Consider the following 18,773-nt stretch of genomic DNA (forward strand, 5'->3'; position numbering starts at 1 on the left):
TTAGGGTTTTTTTTACATTTGAAAACAACTTGTGACAGCCTTGAGTCACTGAGGTGGGGCAGATAGCCTATCGCTACCTGTTACAGGGACACACACAAAAAACAACAACAAAAAAGTCAAAGAGAGAAAAATAAAACAATGAAAAAAGAAAATGACCTGAAAAAAGTGCTTAAATTAGAATTCTGTAAGATAATTAGACATATATAATTACGATAATTACAGATTTATAGTTCTCTGGACATATTTCTTGCAATTTCCATGTCTTGTTTAGTTGCTCCTTGCCTTTTTCCTACTCTTTTGAGGGAAATCAAATCAAGGTGCCAAGGTATAAATATTTGTGAAAAGTGTCGCACCCTGAGAAGGTTTTACCAAGTTTTTAACAAGAAAAACAGATACTCCTGCACCACGGTCCCTACATGTTTGTCAAACCTTTATTTTATGCTCAACATAACAGCATAATGACAACAGCTTTATAAAGAGAATACTAGACATATCCAGTTGTGGTTTGAAACGGTGCATTTACAGCCTGCAGTAGAAGATGATCAGTGACACTGCTGTACTGACTCCAGTGAAGTGGAGTTCAGTTCGCCACTCCAGCCTACAACAGAGAAGGGCACTGACCAACGTGAGCAGCCACAGGGCCCTCAGGGTGACAGTGTCAATGGTGCTGAGGCAGAGGAGCACAATGGTGTAGAGGAGTGTAGGGTTTGACAACGGCTTGTATAACGCCAGTGCCAAAAAAAAAAATTTTGCCATTGTACATTTCTACAAACCACCAATGTTTCACTTTATTATGTAGCATATTAGGCAAAAAACAGGAATGGGTAACAACAAAACAACTATATTTGGTGCCTAAAAAACTGCTGGAAAAACATTGACAGGTCACTACAAAACAGCAACTGGTGCCTAAAAAGCTGCTGTAACAACAGCGAAAAGGTCACTGCAAACCCCCCCATGTTTGCTGCCCAAAAGTCACTGTAAAAACAAAGACAGATCGCTACAAAACAACAACTAGGGCCAAAATAGCTACCAGAAATAAAGTGACATCACTACAAACCCCCACATTAGGTGCTGAAAAAGCCATTTGAAAAACAGCAGCAGATTGCTACAAAACACCTACATTTAATGCCTAAAAAGCAGCCACAAAAACAGTGATACATCACTACAAAACATTCAAATTTGGTGCCTAAAAAGCCACTCAAGAAACAGCTGCAGGTTGCTACAAAAACCTACATTTAGTGCCTAAAATGCTGCAAGAAATACAGTGACAAGTCGCTACAAAACCCCCATGTTTGTTGCCCAAAACTCCATGGAAAAACAGTGAAAGGCTGCTACAAAACACCTACATTTAGTGCCTAAAAAAATGTCAGAAAAACAGTGACAAGTCACTACAAAACACCCACATTTGGTGCCTAAAAAGTCACTCGAAAAACAGCGTCAGGTTGCTACAAAGCAACTACATCTGGTGCCTTAAAAGCTGCCAGAAAAACATCGACAGGTCGCTGGAAAACGTTTTCACCTCAAGAAGAAGAACAAAGCAACTTGCTTAATCACAATCAGTTTTGTTTACTGGTTTCAAACAGTGGTCTGCGGCATGACTCCATCCCCTCCACCTCCCAAGACAATGTCAGCTCACGCATGATGTCACTTTCAAAACAATGTGACAGATATAAATTATGCAAAATTAACATATTCGTGGTTCTTGTCTGGTGACTGGGCTGGCCTAAAAGTAGGAGTTTTGTGAACCATCTGAATGTAGACAGCAACAGGGTGAGCGCAGTCGTGAACATGCCGTCTTGGTGTGGACATACTCTTAACCACACATCCACATCTTGAAGCTCCAGCCACACTGAACAGACTGCCACTCTGCAACTCCTCAGGAGCAATTGCGGGTTAATTGCCTTGCTCGAGGGCACCTCAATGGCAGTAATGCTGTGTTAATTTACTTCACTGCCAAGATTTATCCCGCAGGTCCAGAGATTGGGCCAGCCTTTCGGTCACTACTGCAGAAAAGCAATAATTAGGTTGTTTAAGGGGAGGACGGAAAATCATTTTAGGTTTTCATCATTAATAAAGTAATGTTTGCACAATTCAAAGTTTAAAAAAAAGACGACAACAAGGTATAAATGTGGAAAGAGAGTGATTTTTCTCTCTTGGTTGAGGGGGAGTAATCTGTCTTTAAATAAAGTAATTATTTAATCTTCCATAAAATCCATCTGAGGCTCTCATGAAAAACTGACAGCTCTCTAATGCCTTGGCTCCTGAGGATCAAACGTGGGCGTACAGATCAGAAAAGGCAGAGAAACCCTACACCAGTCCACTAAACAGGTCCAAAGCTATTAAAATCAAAACATCCACAAATGCATAATGTTGCACAGTGCCATAATTTGCCACATGAAGCAGCCCTTCCCACTGGGACCAGTTGGATCAACACTGTTACAAGGACATAAACAATAAAGCTGGCTCTTCAATGTGCTTTGTTTAAGCATCCGTAGAGCAGAGGGCTAGAGGCCGATCGATGCTCAGATGTGTTGATTTAGATGGGAGGAAAGATGGCCAATAAGAGATGAGCGTCAGCACAGCAGAAAAGTCAATGCCAATCTTTCTTTCCCCCCCGTGACATCGACCCAAACTCTCTTCTGTTCATTTCTCATCTTTTCGAATAGGCCGCATCCAGCTATTCATTCTCTACACACACCGCTTCAAAGGCCACTGAACTGAAGATCACTGCCGAGGCGCTCTGTGTGTGTGTGTGTGTGTGTGTGTGTGTGTGTGTGTGTGTGTGTGAGTATAAGAGAGGAGAAACAGGGGAACGCGAGAAAAGATGAAATGAGATATGATGGGTGCACCTTGACTACAGTGACGTGAGTGTGTGTGCGTGCTGATTTTTGTTCAGTCGAGGTTACTTTAGCAGCATAGCATTCATTATTGGGGAAGAACTCTACTTAATAACTGGGAATGAAAAGAAATGATGATGGCGATACAGGGATTTAACTCTAGCACAATACTATAACCCATACTGTCCATAACATTACCATGAATCCGAGGCAGGCTGATTAATGGCATTAACCGTAAATAATTTTGACAACTGATTCATTGTCTTTTCTGTTTTTTATTAATCTTTTTTTTCATGTTAAACTGCTTGTTTGTCAGACAGACAAACATCTGAATAAGTCCAGGACTGGACTCTGGGAAGTTGTGAGGACAGTTTTTCTGATATTTTATCAGCCAACAGTTTATTGATTAAACCCAAACAAAACATACCAATAATAAGCTTAGTTGCTGCTTTACACTTTATATCTGTACGACAAATCAGGCTCTTGGAAAACATCACCTAACTCATTTATTTTTGGCAGGATGCCACAATTAAAACATCTGCTGCCAAAAACAGATTTTTCTATTTTTGGAGGTGGCCCATTCTTTCTGAACATTTTTTAAATATTTACACTATTCAGTTATTGACTGCACCACACTCTTGGAGCAGAGTGCGCACTCTGGGCACAGACGGAGCAGCAGAATGTCAGGTGCATTGCTAGTGAAAATTAATCGTTCATTCTGCTAAGTCTAAAAGTTTGCATTCACTCACAAACAGCTGCGTCTCTCATCAATCAATTTGATCAGCTCTGAAGGAATTAACAGATCAATTATACACCCTGCGAGTCACTAACTGCTTTGAGGAAAAAAAGAACTCATGGAGAGTCCCGCCTGTGCTGCGTTCACGGACCCCCAAGAACCTCTTAATATAGAAGACACAGAAACAGAAGACAAAGGGACACACATCCCTTTACACTGCACATATACGTCAGAGTTGAGTTATGAGTTATGAGTCAGAGTTATGCCCAAGTAACACAATGTCCAATACAGCGCATATCTAAATCACAAAATACAACCAACTAACCCAATGTAAGAGATCCTAATTACAAGTTGTTATGAATCAGCTTCAATCACCGAGTATTTGTGCGCACAAGGAATTAGACTCTGTTTTGTTTTTTTTACAAAGCTCTCAAAGTACACACACTAAATAGATACACGGCTAAAATCAAGGAAACAGAGCTGGACAAGTTAACATAAACAACTACTATGGACATTTTACTACTACGTACAAATATATATATTCTAAAAAACTAAATACGTATGTACAATAAATAATAGCACAGAACTACAGTTGCCTTCTGCAGTACCATCTTGAATTGTGGAGTAATGTGTTTATGTCAAAAACTGAACATCAGCAGATATATACAGCTCCAACCTTTTTGAACTCAGATTTTGCTTTCAGAATTAGCCTCAAAAATCCAGTATTTTAATTAGTCTCCTCTATGGTATTTCTGTCAAGTGGCAACAAAATCTGCAGAAACACCTACTTATATTAAACCTCCTTGTATGAAATAGTAAATATAATGGTTTCACTTCTTTACCAGGTATCAGTTGAGCTGAAATAGTCCATCATAATTCATATTGATGGATGATGCCATTTACTAGTGTACACATAAGTGTTGGTATAAAACATGTATCTTAAGATCAAGCACAATCTGTGAGACTGGAACACAATGTTGAAGATGCTTGCTGACTTAGTAAACAGATGATTGTTAGCTGATGTCTAAGATATATCAGAGGCAAGAAGAAACTGCAGTATAGAAATGTCAAGGATGCGTCTGAAGTCATTTAGAAATAGTAGTGCCATTACACGAGCTGACAGGTTGCACTGTGAAAGGCCCTACTCAGTCAGCACAGGCGCCTCCAGGAACACCTCTGCATGTTCCTACAAACCATGGATACATTACATTTGCACATTTCATGCATATCATATTAAAGTTTCGAAAGTGAAAAACTGATTTTGTCATCAGGGGATGGAGGGGATGGTGTCCCCTGCCTGCCAAGCTGCAGATCACTTATCGAGATCAACAAACAACAAATCCGGTTGTGACTTAGCAAGCTTCCAGCAGCTTTTTAGGCATAAAAAGCTGTTTTTTTTACTCAGACATTGCTGCTTTTCCAGTGGGGATTTTAAGCCAGAAAATGGTGTTTTTCTAACCACAGCTAAGTGTTTTTTGTACCTAAATGTAACCACGTGTTAACCACAGCATCTTTGAAATGTAAGTTTGAACATATCTGCTACATAATATTATACAAGTAGAATGTATTGCAGAAATGTACAATGCCAACATTTCAAGTATTCACACTTTATGGATTAGCTGGTTATCAAGACAGTTAATTTTGCACAGATAAGCTAATCAATTGACTAATTGTTTCAGCCCTGATTTGTGACCCATGTATGCACTGAGCCAACCCAATCACCAGAAAAAAATGTTGGCATCATACATGTTTGCAAACCATGGATATGATACATTAGAATGTTACTGTATAGCAGATATATCGAAACTTTACAGTTCAACGTTGTGGTAACGGTGAGGTTAGATTTAGGCACAAAAACTACCTGATTATGGTAAGTAACCGATTATGTTGTGGCTTAAAGCACCCAGTTTTAGTGGGTAAACTGCAGCTGAAAACACAGCGAAGTCTCAGTAGAATTGACGGTTTTTGTCGTTTGGTGGTTACACACAGTGGTCTAAAGCTTGGCAGGTGTCATGCCATCCACCATAGCCTCCATCTCTTGATGATAAAGTCAGCTGATAAACTATGCCACTTTAGAAATTTTGAAATGATACATATGAAACATACAAATGTAATGAATCCTGGGTTTGAAATAATGTCCAATACCAGCGTTTTCTTGTGAGGTTTTTTTTAAATTTCTTTGTATATTCTGACAGTAAAGAATGAATGAATAGAAGAATGAATATTTAAGGTGTAATGGTGGGACAAAGAAAGCAACTGCAATACATCACATAGACTTGATGGAAATTGTAATCTGACTTTTTGGACACCAATAGATTAATTAATTAATTAATAAAGAGAATTAGCAGATTAATCAATAATAAATAAACTGTCCTACACAGTTGGTATCATTATCACTGAGGCTCATGCATATTTTGGTACCAAAAAAAGAAACAGATGGAGACTTTGTTCATAAAGTTTTGGCACCTCTTGTGAGTTATTCATTTTGGTATGTTTGGTCATTATGGCTCACTTATACAGAAAAAAGAAAAACAGCTGATACTATATGGTCAACATGTTTTCTTCCTCATCTGATAGAAAAATGGCATTTCTTTTCCTACATCTACCCATTTGAAACCTGGGCAAATTTGCTTGACTTCTTTCAAAAACATGAAAAGAAGACAATGAGCAACTTAACAAGAAATCAGCAAGAAATTAGTTTAAAATACAAGACAATTACCTGAAAAACATGGTAAAGTAGAAAAGATGATGAACTGAAAAAATAATTACAAATTATAATAATTATATTTTTTAAAAATTTCGAATATAGTTCATTAGAATTTTTTCCTAGCTTTTTAAAAAATAATTTTCCAAAGGTTTGAAGGGTTGAAACCTTTGAAATCTGGGCATAATGGCTTGATTTCTTAGTAGGACATTAGTTATAAGTACAAGAAAATTCCCTTAAAATAATAATAAAAAGTAAAAAGTAAACATAAAGAACAGGAAAGGAAAAAGGAGATGTTCCAGGGGAAAAAAATATTAAGAAGTATAACAATTATTTGAAAGTGATTTTAAAAGTACTTCTCTGGAAATTTTTCCCTAGCTTGTTTTTTTCTAATTCCCTTTTTTTCTTATTTTCTTTTGTTTCTAATAATCCACTAATTTCTTAAAGTTCGCAGCTGGTCTTTTTTTGCCGAGTTGCTCATTGCCTTTTTCCCGTGTTTTTGGAAGAAATCAATTTGCTGAGTATAAAGGTTTTAAATGCATCTGGATGCAGCACAAAAAAGTGATGTTACTTCAGGTTTCAAAGGGTTACGTTAGAATTTATGATGACGAAGACTGTGAGCATTATGACTCGATAATGATGATATGTATGGAATCGGTATTGAGCAATCAAACCTAAACTCTACAGCAGCTTTTCAGGAAAACATTCCAGCTGTGTTTCTTTTAAAGACGCTGTCCTCATAACTCTTGTACAAACTTAACAGTAAAAATCTGTCAGCCACCAAAAAGGCATTCAGCTGAAGGAACTGTGGAAAGGCCAAGGTGATGTAGCTTTTCCATGGCTGCTAACCCCAACTGTGACCAGACATCACCTCGGCAGAAAGGAGTAGCCTGTACTGCTGCTGCTGGAGACATTTCTGTCAGTACAAAGGGCTGCAAAAAAGGGGCTGGAAAATTAAAAACACATCCCGTTACTCACCGATACTCCTGAAACTCTCCGACAAAGTTCTCCTCAACTTTTTCATTTTGCCGATTTTCTCCGGGGGCTGGGAGGCTGGCATCAAGTCGCACATTTTTTTTTCCACCGAGTTTCTGAGCGGACTGAGCGGACCGGCTGTGGTTTGCGGCGGGGAAGGAGCACCGGTGTTGAGGCAGCCCTGCGGGGCTTCTTCAGCCAGCTGCAGCGCGCTGGCAAACAGGAAACGGAGCCTCGGCGGCTCTCACTTCTCTCATCAACTAGTAACAACAAATGCCTTCTTGGGATTTTCTCAAGAATGCAACTACATTTCCAAAAAATGCAATAAAAGTCTCAACATCCAAAGTGGGAACCCGTGCGTAATTTGCTGCGCCTTTCCGGTGCGTCTTTTTTCCGTCTTAAAATCCTGTAAATTGGAGCTCGCTCTGACTTCTCCTTTCTTCTCTCAGCGTCCCAGTCGCTCCCTGCTCCACCGCAATCTAGATGTCATTTTTGGGATTCTCTCTCTGGTTTCGACCCCAGGCCCCGCCCTGGACGCGCGGATTGGAGGACTCCCGACGAGCACCGCGCTCCCATTAGTCGCAGAGACTGTCCGTTTCGCAGCCAGCTCCTCCCTGTAATGTGTTGCAGGAGGAGGAATATATTTTCATAGGGGAACCAGATTGTTGTCAGCGCTCCGGTTTGAGACTGCTGCCCTCTGCAAGACCCTGTCACTGTGTGCAGGTCCGGGTATTCCCCGATTACCATCAGCGGTAATCCTGATTCTAGGAATAGCAGAGTTGATATTTTAGACTGAACACTTTGAAACCTGGGCAGATTGGTTTGATTTCTTTTAAAAACAACATAATACATAATTTTCTTTTCAATGTTCTGCTTTTTTTAATCTTATTTTATGTTATTTTGATTATTATTTTTAATTTACTTGTGCATTTTTTGCCTTTAATTGACAGGACAGAAAGTAAGCATGAAAGGGGGAGAGAGAGGGGGTGACATGGACAGGCCACAAGCTAGAAGCAAACCCACGACCACTGTGGCAAGGGCATCACCTACACGAGGCACCCACTCTCTCCACTGAGATACCAGGAACCCCTAATGTTCTGCCTTAAAAAGAAAAAAAGGTATCAGGTCCCTTTCTTGTCACCTTTTACCAATTTCTTCTGATGTGTGGGACATTTCTTGCCAAGTTACACTGCCTCTTTTCCTTTCAAACTGGTTTACTCAAGCTTCAAAGGGTTGAACAGCTTGTAAAAGGAGTTTGAATGCAGCACAAGAAAAGTGATGTCAATCCAGGTTTCAAAGGGTTAAAGATCCCATATTGTGCACTCTAAAAAATGTGCACAAAACAACAAAAACAATTAAGGCAACAGTTTGCATCAGCTATTTTTTGAATCATAACATCTTCTAGATAAATGGACACAGTCTGTATTCAAAAACTGTGCCCTCAAGACTTATGTGAAGTTGTAATGTCACATTGCACATAAAGGTGTATGTATATATAGGTATATAAAGGTAAAAGCGCTGCTACAGTCATTTCCTTGATGCAATGATGGTGCAAAGGCCATGGATGTATAAAGAGACCCAGATACAGTGCTGTAGGCAGCACCCCATTAATTTTTTGGAAAGTTGTTCAGTGGTGCATGAAGCAAAAACATCCCACTTGTGTACAGTAGCAGCATCAAAATCATCTTATTCTGAATGAAAGACAGCAGCACACAGAAAGCTGTTGTGATTGAAAAAGAGCATCAGTTATACAGAGAGCCGCTGCTGATGCTGCACATCAGACCTCTGATGTACATGAGACATCGTGTGTAGAGTATTACACAAGTGTAATGTTTCTGAAATGTAGTGGAAGTATGAAGTTGAATTAAATGAAGTTGCAGGAATTATAAGTAGCAGAAATTGCAAATACTCAAGTAAAGTTCAAGTACTGTACTTGAATAAATGTTCTTTGCTACACTCCATCACTGGATGATGCTTTTTCAGAAGCTGGAGCTTCATGTCCCAGTGTTGCTGCTATTCAGAAGATGACTGTTTAGTCATAGAGCTGATAAGATAGCCTCTAGTGACAGAAATTAATTCAAACAAGTAACCACCACCATGTTCACTTTATGGTGTTTACATCAATGCCAATCTTTGCGAAAATCATTTCAGAATTAAGCAAGTTACAGTCAATTCTATAGCGAAATCTGCATCTCTCAATACATGCCTATTTGTTTACTAGCAAATTTTGACCTTCCCAATATGGCACAGATGCATGTCAAAGCAGGATCGTGGTACTGACATCTCTGCTCCTGGGCTCAACATTGTGTTCCTCTCCCTGTGTCAGTCTGGACTTTCTGGCAGAAAGTTTCTGCCACTCAAACACATTTAAATTGGCGGGAGTTTCTCACTTTGACAAACTCCTTCAGCTAATCCTGACGTTATCATTAGCTTTTGCTCCTCTGCTACACAAACACATTCTCAGTTAGACATTAACAGTACAAAAATACAATATATTTATATTTACCCTTTGTGTGTGACGTGTTTCTTGTCGACAAGAGTCCTCATGAGGTCTTTGTGATACGCTGGTGTTGCCAGTATAATTTTATTTCAGCATTTCTGCTTCAGCAGCTGTCTCCAAGCTAGCAGCATCCTTGCTGTCTGTCTGAAGCATTGTGAGGACCAATTTACTGACCAAACAACAAACCCTGTATTTGTAGCAGGGAACATCTTCTTCATCACCAACAAAGTCAGTTAGTAAATCCAGCTTTGGCCAATTCCAGTCAGAAAAACGGTTAAAAAGTATTTTCCTCCAAAAAAACTCTCCAGGTGAATCTTCTTGTTATCGCTCTTAACCTCACTTATCAGGTGTTTACTCTGCTAATGCTAAAGTTAGCACCTGTTGCTGCGCGAGCCTTCTGTTGCTACGTCACAAACTGCAATGCAGTCCCTGATTGGCTGCTTAAGCTGTCACTACGGTGCAGATCCCCGATTGGCCCCCGATTGGACTTGGATTCCGGGAAAGTTTTTTAGGTTTTTTTTGCTTCTTCTTTTTTTAAATTTTATTGACAAATAGAAAATACATACAAAAAGTCCATGCCAGGGATACAATACATTGTTCACGGTATAAATATTAAACAATATTACATTTCACATTAATTGGAGTACATATTAAACTTCTTGAAGATGAGGTTTGATTTCACACACAGCTTTCTTTTTTTAAATAATAATAATAATTATTATTATTATTATATATATGGAATATCTTATATCATAGAGGCAAATAAAATCCCTCAAAATATTGAGTTTGGTGATGTGCACAAACAGACAGTTATTGCAATGCATTTGGTGAAAATATTTGGGTATCATAGCCGTGCAAAACAAGTTATAATCATATGAAATCACTGCAATCACACCTCAGCACCATTGTCGATTCCAGAATTTTGCACAATTGTATTTTTATTAAGGATTTTTCTCGGCTCTCATCCCTTTTTCTTTTTGGAATGCAGATATTTAATATCCCAACAGCCCATTTCTGCCACAATAATATCAAATTTTGTCAGTTAAGTACAACAGTATATAGCTGGGATTAAAGCAAGCTGCGGGATTAAAGCTATCCAAAAGCCTGCATCAATAATCTAAATCCTGCGGCAGCGAGCTCATGAGCTCCATTCTGCTCCTGTCATGTGTCTTTATGTGCTGCCTGGCATCTCCAATTTGATCATGTCTGTGCTGCAGTCGCCACAGCAGCTGCATGAGTAATTCACAGGCTTCATGGAACAATGGTGGAGCAGTGTATGGATACAGAGTGTGTCTCAGTTTTGGGATGAGGCCCTCGGTGAAGCCATTAGAGAGCAGAGACATCTCTGGAATGCAAAGGGCTCAAATGTTTTCATAATTGCTTTGGCTGGAGCACGCTGATAATTGAGACAAATGCACAGCTTCATTAGTGTGAATTGGTGCTTCATTATGTAGCCCTCGTTAATGTTGCATGCACATGTTCTATATAAACTCAGCACACCTCTACAGTCTGTGGAGAGTATATGCAGTATATATGGTGTGAAACTGAATCTTATCTAAGGTAGTAAAAAGCCAGTAAAAAGCAGCTCCACAAGGCTTATGTTAAAATGCGTCAAAGGTTCTTAGAAAGTGGATGAGCTTTAGAGTTGCTCTGGAAATTTAAGGAAATTTTGCACGCTGGTGGCAGCAGATGGCAGTGAGGTAACTGCATGATTTCACAGCCCTGGAGTCCTGTCAGGTACAGTAATGTGAGAGCTCCTCTGGTACTGTAACTAAGAACAAGTCCTGCATATTTAACTCAGCTCCTTAACATTATGGTGGGTTTGGAGTCCTCACAAACACACTGTTAGCCTTTTGAAACCTGAGCAAAACTGGCTATATATATTTTTTCAAAACCCTGTGAAGAAAGCGATGGGCAATTTAACAAAAAATGGCCAAAAAAATTTCAAGAAATTAGTGAAAAGTTACATGAAAATTACCTGAAAAAAGTGCAAAAATGAGCAAGAAAGTAGTAAAATCACAAGAAAATTACCTGACAATTAACGAAAAAAATGCACATTTTTTTAAGTGCTGAAAATAAATATACTTTTAGATTTTTTGCATTTTTTTTCAAAAGCATGGAAAGAAATCGATGAGTCCCAACAAATGGCCCAAAAATTTGCAAGGCATTAGTCAAAACTAAGAAACAAAAACAAAAAAAAAAATAATATGATTTTCTTGCTAATTAGATTTTGAGGTCATTTTTTGTTACCTTTTACGGATGTTTTGCAAGTTGGAGGCCGAAAAGTAGGAAACATAAACAAAAAAGAAAATGAGCTTTAAAAGTATAATTATAAGAATTATAAATACAGTTTCTGGAGTTTTTTTTTTTACTGTTTTGAGGTCCCTTTGAAACCTGATCAAAACTGGCTAGATTTTTTTTTTTTTTTCAAAAACCTGTGAAGAAGCGATAAGCAATTTAACAAGAGGGCTGCCAAAAATTTGCAAAAAATTTGTGAAAAGTTACATGCAAACTACCTTTAATAAAACACCGAAAATAGCAATATATATATATATATTATTATTATACTCTACACAAAACCTAATGAAAATCTAATCACAAAAACGATAATTTACTAAAGGCACATAATGGCTAAATGTAGGAAAGGCTCTCTTCATGATAATATTTGATTATTATCCAATAATTTGACATTTTGTTTATGAGTTACCATAGCACGCAGGAAATAAACAGTAAAAAGTCACTATCTGTCAGAGTAACATTTATTGTCTGTAGACAGCTGTAACTGTTACAAACTCTTCTCACCACAGCGATACCACAACGTCAGCACATCTGCATCTTTAAAGCTCCATAAAAGCTCCGTCAGATGCTGCACAGCCTACAAGTTTATTAGACTTGTTGAATTATCACTTAGGGAGCGAGGGCAGGAGCAGATGGATTGTTCTCAGTGTCCTCATCAGTCAATGAACCTGTATACAGCCACTGGTGGAGGACACCGCAGCAGTTTGCTAACACAAGTTTGTTTTTTTCTTGACTTTGTGCATTGAAAAGCCACAAATTATTTCAAAACTCTTCAGATGTCCCAAAAACCATCAGAAAACAAAATCATCTGAAGAATAAATGAACAAAACCGCATCATTAAAAGAGAAGAAATTTATTTATGTGTCAGAACACATATGCAGTACAATCATTATTTTTGGATTTCATAAATCAATACTGTATGTACAAAGTGCAAAGACCGATATGAAACTACAATGTTTAAAAAGAGATAACTCATTCAATGAAATTTCAAAAGATGAAAGAACTTTGCAGGAAGTTTTAAAACCAACTTCAACATCCATCCGACACACAACACTCTATTCTCAGCAAGAATTTAAAAAGATTTTTTTTCTCTGGGTTTGTTGTTTGAAAAGTGTAAAAGAGTGATTTTCTGTCTGAGTTTCCTCATTGTGAATGAGGGCACTCAGCATTTGTCTAACTGTTTGTGTGAGAAATGGGCATTACTCGAGCTAAAAACTAACGGCCTGCTCCACATGTTGCCTGTGGAAGCCTTCCAGCGCAGCTGCTTTACTCGTTCTCAAACTTGCTGTACGGGTGGTCCGAGTCGCTCATCAGACCTGCACAGACGAAAGAGGAAGGAAGAGAAAGAAAAGATGAAAAGAAAACAGAAGTTGATTGTGGATCAGAGAACTTGATGCTGTGTCTTTGCTCTACTTTCTCCATGGATCTCTGAGGAAGTGAAAGTACGTGGGGCTGTCTGTCAGAATGAAATCATTTCCTGGCCTCACTCCTGTCGATTTGAAAACATTTTCTCCCTACATGTTAACCTTCACACGAATCCGGGAAAGTGGCCATTACTGCGGCGGCATCTCACCTGAAAAATCCACCATAGATACTCTAACAGAGTTGAAAATCATTTGGTCAGCATGACTAAAAGTGTTAAATTCATCCACTTTAATCTTGTCCTCAGCCTGCCCGATCTTCAGCTTTTCCTTTCCTTTAACAATACACTTCAAAGACATTTAGGATTTCAAACAAAACAAAATTCAAAGTCCTCTATTTCATTCATTAATGTCAACTCATGGATAAGTGTGTATCCTCGCTGTGGCTTTATATTGTTTCTGTTCGTGGCACATGATGATTAAAGAGTTAACTGTAACCAAGGCAAACCAGAAATCCTGCTGACAAAACAACAGCTGGGCTGAAGGACTGCCAAAGGCAGCTGAGGGAATTTAGGGATTTCTAAACTGAAACACTGGACATTAGATACAGAAATCGCATTCAAAGCAAACCTTAAAGGTACAGTTCACCCCAAAATCAATATGCAGATCATTTTTTCTGTGGTCCTACCTGATGCAAACTAATACTGCCATTATTATTAGTCACACATCCAGTATTATTATACACATATGATTGTTATTGCCACATACATAAACTACAATATTTGCATGTAATATACGTGCAACCACAAATTACATGTATTAACATTTATATTTATTACTATTATTGTCGTTGTGCATCTCTATCTCTCTCACTACCTCTCTCTCTCTTATATGCATAATTTTGTCATACACTGTAATTTTATTGGGTTTTTTTTACAGCATCTCTTGCACGTGTGTCCGTCCTGGAAGAGGGTTCCCTCTCGTCCTTAACTTTCTACTGTTTTTTCTCCTCCTGTTAAAATGTTTTATAGGCTGAGTTTTTCCTTAGCCACTGTGAGGGTCAAAGACAGAGGGATGTCATATGCTAGTAATTTTATTTCTAAAGACAGTTATCATGAACCACGATTTGTGATAATGGGTTTTATGAACAAAATTGAATTGAAATGAAAAATTGAATTTGGTGTGAGTTGCAGAGTGTTGGAGATATCGGCTGTAGAGATTTCTGCCTTCTCTCTAATATAATGAAATTAAATGGCACTGGGTTTGTGGTGCTCAAAGCGCCAAGAAAGTACATTTGAAAAACTCAACAGCAACAATCATGATCCGGTAACAAAGATAATTCACAGAGCTTGTTGTGAGCAGAGTTCCATAATCTTGGAGAGAACATAGACATCTCTATGGCCAATATCTCCAACACTCGGCAACTCAAACCAAAATTATCTGTACTGATATATAGCACTAGAAGTAAGAGGAAAAATACGTATTTTTGATTTTGGGCTGAACTGTAGACTTAAGCCCATGAGATGTTACCATGGACAGTTTAAACTAACTTCTTGTTGTTGTCAAATTAGGAATAGTTCAACATTTTGGAAAATACACAATAATTTTGTTCCAAGAATGAGATAAGAGGAGTGATCTCATACACTGAAAACAGAGGAAATAGCAAGAAATAGATCCAAAATGTAATCCCCCTAAAACTACTTGTCATTTGTATATCTCAGCTTTTATACACATTAAACAAACATGATGTAATTTGTTAATCAGTGAGCTTTAGAGTTGCTGTTTATATTCATACTCCCTTGCTGCCACAATTTAGACTGATAGTGACATAAAACTTGTCATTTTGATGAATACCCTCCTGGCTCTCCCTCAAGGAATCCTCGGCCACTTTCGATGATCCTCAACCTCAACTGAGAGCCAGTGCTAAAACACTACTACTTAGTGTTTAGTCTCAGAGAGGATGCAGCACAGCTCCCTTGATTGTGTTTAACAGGAGAGCGCAGAATGAGTGTGAAAGGAGCGCAGCCTCCTCTGCAATCCCTGTGGAAGTAAACTAATGAGAGCAGGAGTCCTGAGGAACGGACCATCATCCATCACTCTGTCATGTTGCCCAGACACTAAAACCACACAACCTGACATCTTACTTCCAAGATGCTGCCAGGGGAGTCGCTGCTCACACACACACTCAATCAGAAGTCAATCAGTGGGAAGTAATTCCTCACTTAGAGGTGAAATTTCTCCCTCATTAACAGCAGAGAATGAATGATTCCCTCTTCATCAAAGCTCCATCGGAGGGCGTGTTTTTAGAACATCATTTCTACCAGTCTTATTTCTGTCTTAAGTTATGCAGCTTTCCTATTAGAGACAATAACAGTCACCAAGTTAACTGCTAAGATCTGTGAACACAACCACATATAAGAAGTCCAAACAAACGAGCAGAGCAGGCAGGTGATTATCAAGTCAGGGTTTCCCACATTTATTTGTGACGACCCACGAGGATTTAAAATATCTGCCGCCAAATAGTGATTTTATATTTTGGGTGCGCTATTGGAATTTATATACCAGTAGATAAATACTGGTTATTTATTGCACCACACTCTTGGAGCCTAGAGCAAACCCTGGGCACAGCCACAGCAGCACCCTGCTTTCACAGATCTGCGAAAAACGTCTGAATTTAGAGAGGAGACACCAAGAAAAAAACATGGGACACACACACACAAGATAAAAAAAACAAAAAACAACAAAAAAAGTTTGCTTACTAACTGTTAGCATCAAACAGCTAATGGTAACTTTTATTAGCGGGTTTACTGACAGAGTCGAGCCATTTCAGTGTGACCAGGTAGATAGGGAGAGCGGCTTTGGAGATGGTTCTTTAGCACTGTGTCTGACTGCGAAAAAAATGTTAGCCAATGTTATAAATATAAATATAAAATCTTAAATTTGTCGGAGCTGGTTTACTGTTTCTAAACTTCTGTTTTAGAATTTTGTAAGGTGTTGGGTTTAAAAATTAGAGCCCCTTGTTATGAGCATCATTATAAGCCCACCCCCAATGTTCCAAGTTCTTCAAAATAACTTGATGAGTGACAATTAATCAAGACTTAGAAATAGGAAACCAAGAAATAATTGAAATGAACCTTTAGAATGTGCTCTTAAATGGTGTGGTGGCTGCCACCTTGTTAGACAGGAAGAATAAATAATTGTGCAGTTTTCCTGATACCAAAGAGTGTTTGTTCGAAGACAACCCTTTGTCTGTTGACCTGTAACATCCTGCTCACAGTCATTTGACACCAGTGTATGATAAATTATGCTTAAATTGATTTAAGCGGACAGGACTCGGAGTAACCTATACGTGACCCGAATTGCCTTGCTTGAGGACAGAAGGCATACACTGCTGAATAATGCATTGCTGGCACAGAGTATGGAAATGAAAGTCAATGACAATGTCCTGGAAAATCTGAAACCAATTCAACATGCATCTGAGACAAGCTGACACTAACAGAACAGAGAGGCACTGTGTCCGCCTCACTGATCAACTCAAGGACAGCAAGTTTATACATCACAGGGAGAGACAGGTACAGAGCCGGTCAAACTATTATTAAAGAGGTGCAGGCGAGTAAATATGCTAATATAGACTGAGATTCATACATACCGTACTTCTTGCGGATCTGATCATGCCTTGCCTTTCTCTCCACGTTCCTGTAAAAAAAAAACAAACAAAAAAAACAAACAAAGATACATCAAAGTTAGTGCTGAGTTTCAGTTCTGGTCTATTTGGCGTTCACGCCGGCTTTTCATGAATGAAATGGTTTCAACATATGAAGAACATGTCATTTATTCATTTGGCAATTTTGGTGATGTCATCCAACATCATCAGCATCATCATGTGAGGGTGACCTTTGACCAATTGGATAGAAAATGTCATCACTTAATTTGTATCGAATTAGACATTTTTTGAAAGGTTGGTATACTTATATTTGAATTACTGAGTAATGGCAAAAAATATGGTATGTGAGGTCACGGTGACCTTTGCCTTTGACCTTCAGCCACCAAACTGTAATCACTTCTATCTTGTGTTCAAATAGAAGTTTGTGCCAAATTTGACAAAACTCCCCCAAGACCTTCTTGAGATATTGTATTCAAAATAATAGAGATAGAAGCAAGGTCACAGTGACCATGGCTTTTGACCACCAAATTCTATTTCATTCATTGTTAAGTCCAAGTGGTCATTTTGTCAAATTTGAAGATATTCCCTTGAGGTGTTTTTTAAATATCATGTTCAGCCAAGCTTTACAGCCAAGAAGTGCATTTAACATGCAGCGCCACTGTCACCATATCACAGAACTCTGTAATAGCTCAGACACAGCTAACAGGAGACCAGATTCTAATGAAACTTGGGAAAATTGAAAATGCATTTCAAGATTATATTGACAGGCGCAGGAAAAGTGTTCCGATTGCAGGTGAATACGGTTGTTCTAATAACTTGTCATACACACTGCAGCCTGCAATAACAAGATATTTCATGCATATATAAAGGTATGCTTACACTACCAACTAACCATATGAGACTTTGTGTCAATTTTAATAGGACAAATTTAAATAAAACCTGGATAAAACCATTGCATTTTTCCTTAACACCTTGATATTGATGAAGTTATGATATTTAGAAAACACCTGTTCTTGCTTTTCAAGATATACACAATAACATTTAGATAATCTTAATAACTGTGAACATGATGATAAACATACAGTATATACATTGACTGTTGATTATACTAAGCAAGAACTTTCCCACCATTTTTGTACTGCAACAGTTATAGGCCTAATATTTATGAAAATGAATTCAAGATATTTTAAGTGCTTTTATGGACCTGCAGACACCTTTTAAGGACAGACAATATGAGGATAAAAATGCCAATGGAAAGGCCTTTGCATACCAATTCCATATTTTTTATATGCGTTTATAAAATCTCTCATCTAATAAAATGTGTTGTGTAACGTGTGTAATTTGGTAGTCGTGTAACTGACATATTGTGAAGTTGTATTTATTTTTAAATGTGACAATTTTGGATTAAAAATATGGACTTAAGTGTACAAAATTAAACATTTTAAACAACTTAAAAAAGTATTTTTACATCCCTATCAGCCAACCAAGTACAAAAAATGCATATCTGTATTTCCTTTGGAGAATGGCATTTAAACACTAGCATGTTGCCGACTCTATTTCATTCAGATCTGACTCACTGCAGACTCTGATGCTACATTCAGCTGGCAGGGAAACACAAACCAAGCAACAGGCCTGCTGTCAGCCCCTAACTCAGTCTTTCTGAGGAGTAACAAAAGCCCCGGGAGGAGGTTTTGTGCT

The 18,773-nt window shown here is 38.3% G+C and overlaps 1 protein-coding gene and 1 long non-coding RNA gene across 2 annotated transcripts in view; both read right to left on the reverse strand.

The window, feature by feature from the left end:
- The window catches only part of cdk14 (cyclin-dependent kinase 14), a 229,031-nt gene extending 221,349 nt beyond the window's left edge, over positions 1-7,682 (reverse strand). The window contains exon 1 of the mRNA XM_042490904.1: positions 7,256-7,682. Within this exon, the coding sequence (XP_042346838.1) occupies positions 7,256-7,349 (94 nt within the window). The 5' untranslated portion in view covers positions 7,350-7,682. The remainder of the gene's footprint in view (positions 1-7,255) is intronic.
- A 5,205-nt stretch (positions 7,683-12,887) lies between these two features.
- LOC121945739 lies at positions 12,888-17,563 on the reverse strand. Its single transcript, XR_006105971.1, has 2 exons — positions 17,061-17,563; positions 12,888-13,366 (listed from the first exon to the last, which is right to left on the reverse strand). It is a non-coding gene; the product is annotated as an uncharacterized LOC121945739 (long non-coding RNA).
- Between the last annotated feature and the right edge of the window lie 1,210 nt (positions 17,564-18,773).

This window comes from Plectropomus leopardus, chromosome 7 (genome assembly GCF_008729295.1).
Source record: "Plectropomus leopardus isolate mb chromosome 7, YSFRI_Pleo_2.0, whole genome shotgun sequence".
Taxonomy (NCBI): domain Eukaryota; kingdom Metazoa; phylum Chordata; class Actinopteri; order Perciformes; family Serranidae; genus Plectropomus; species Plectropomus leopardus.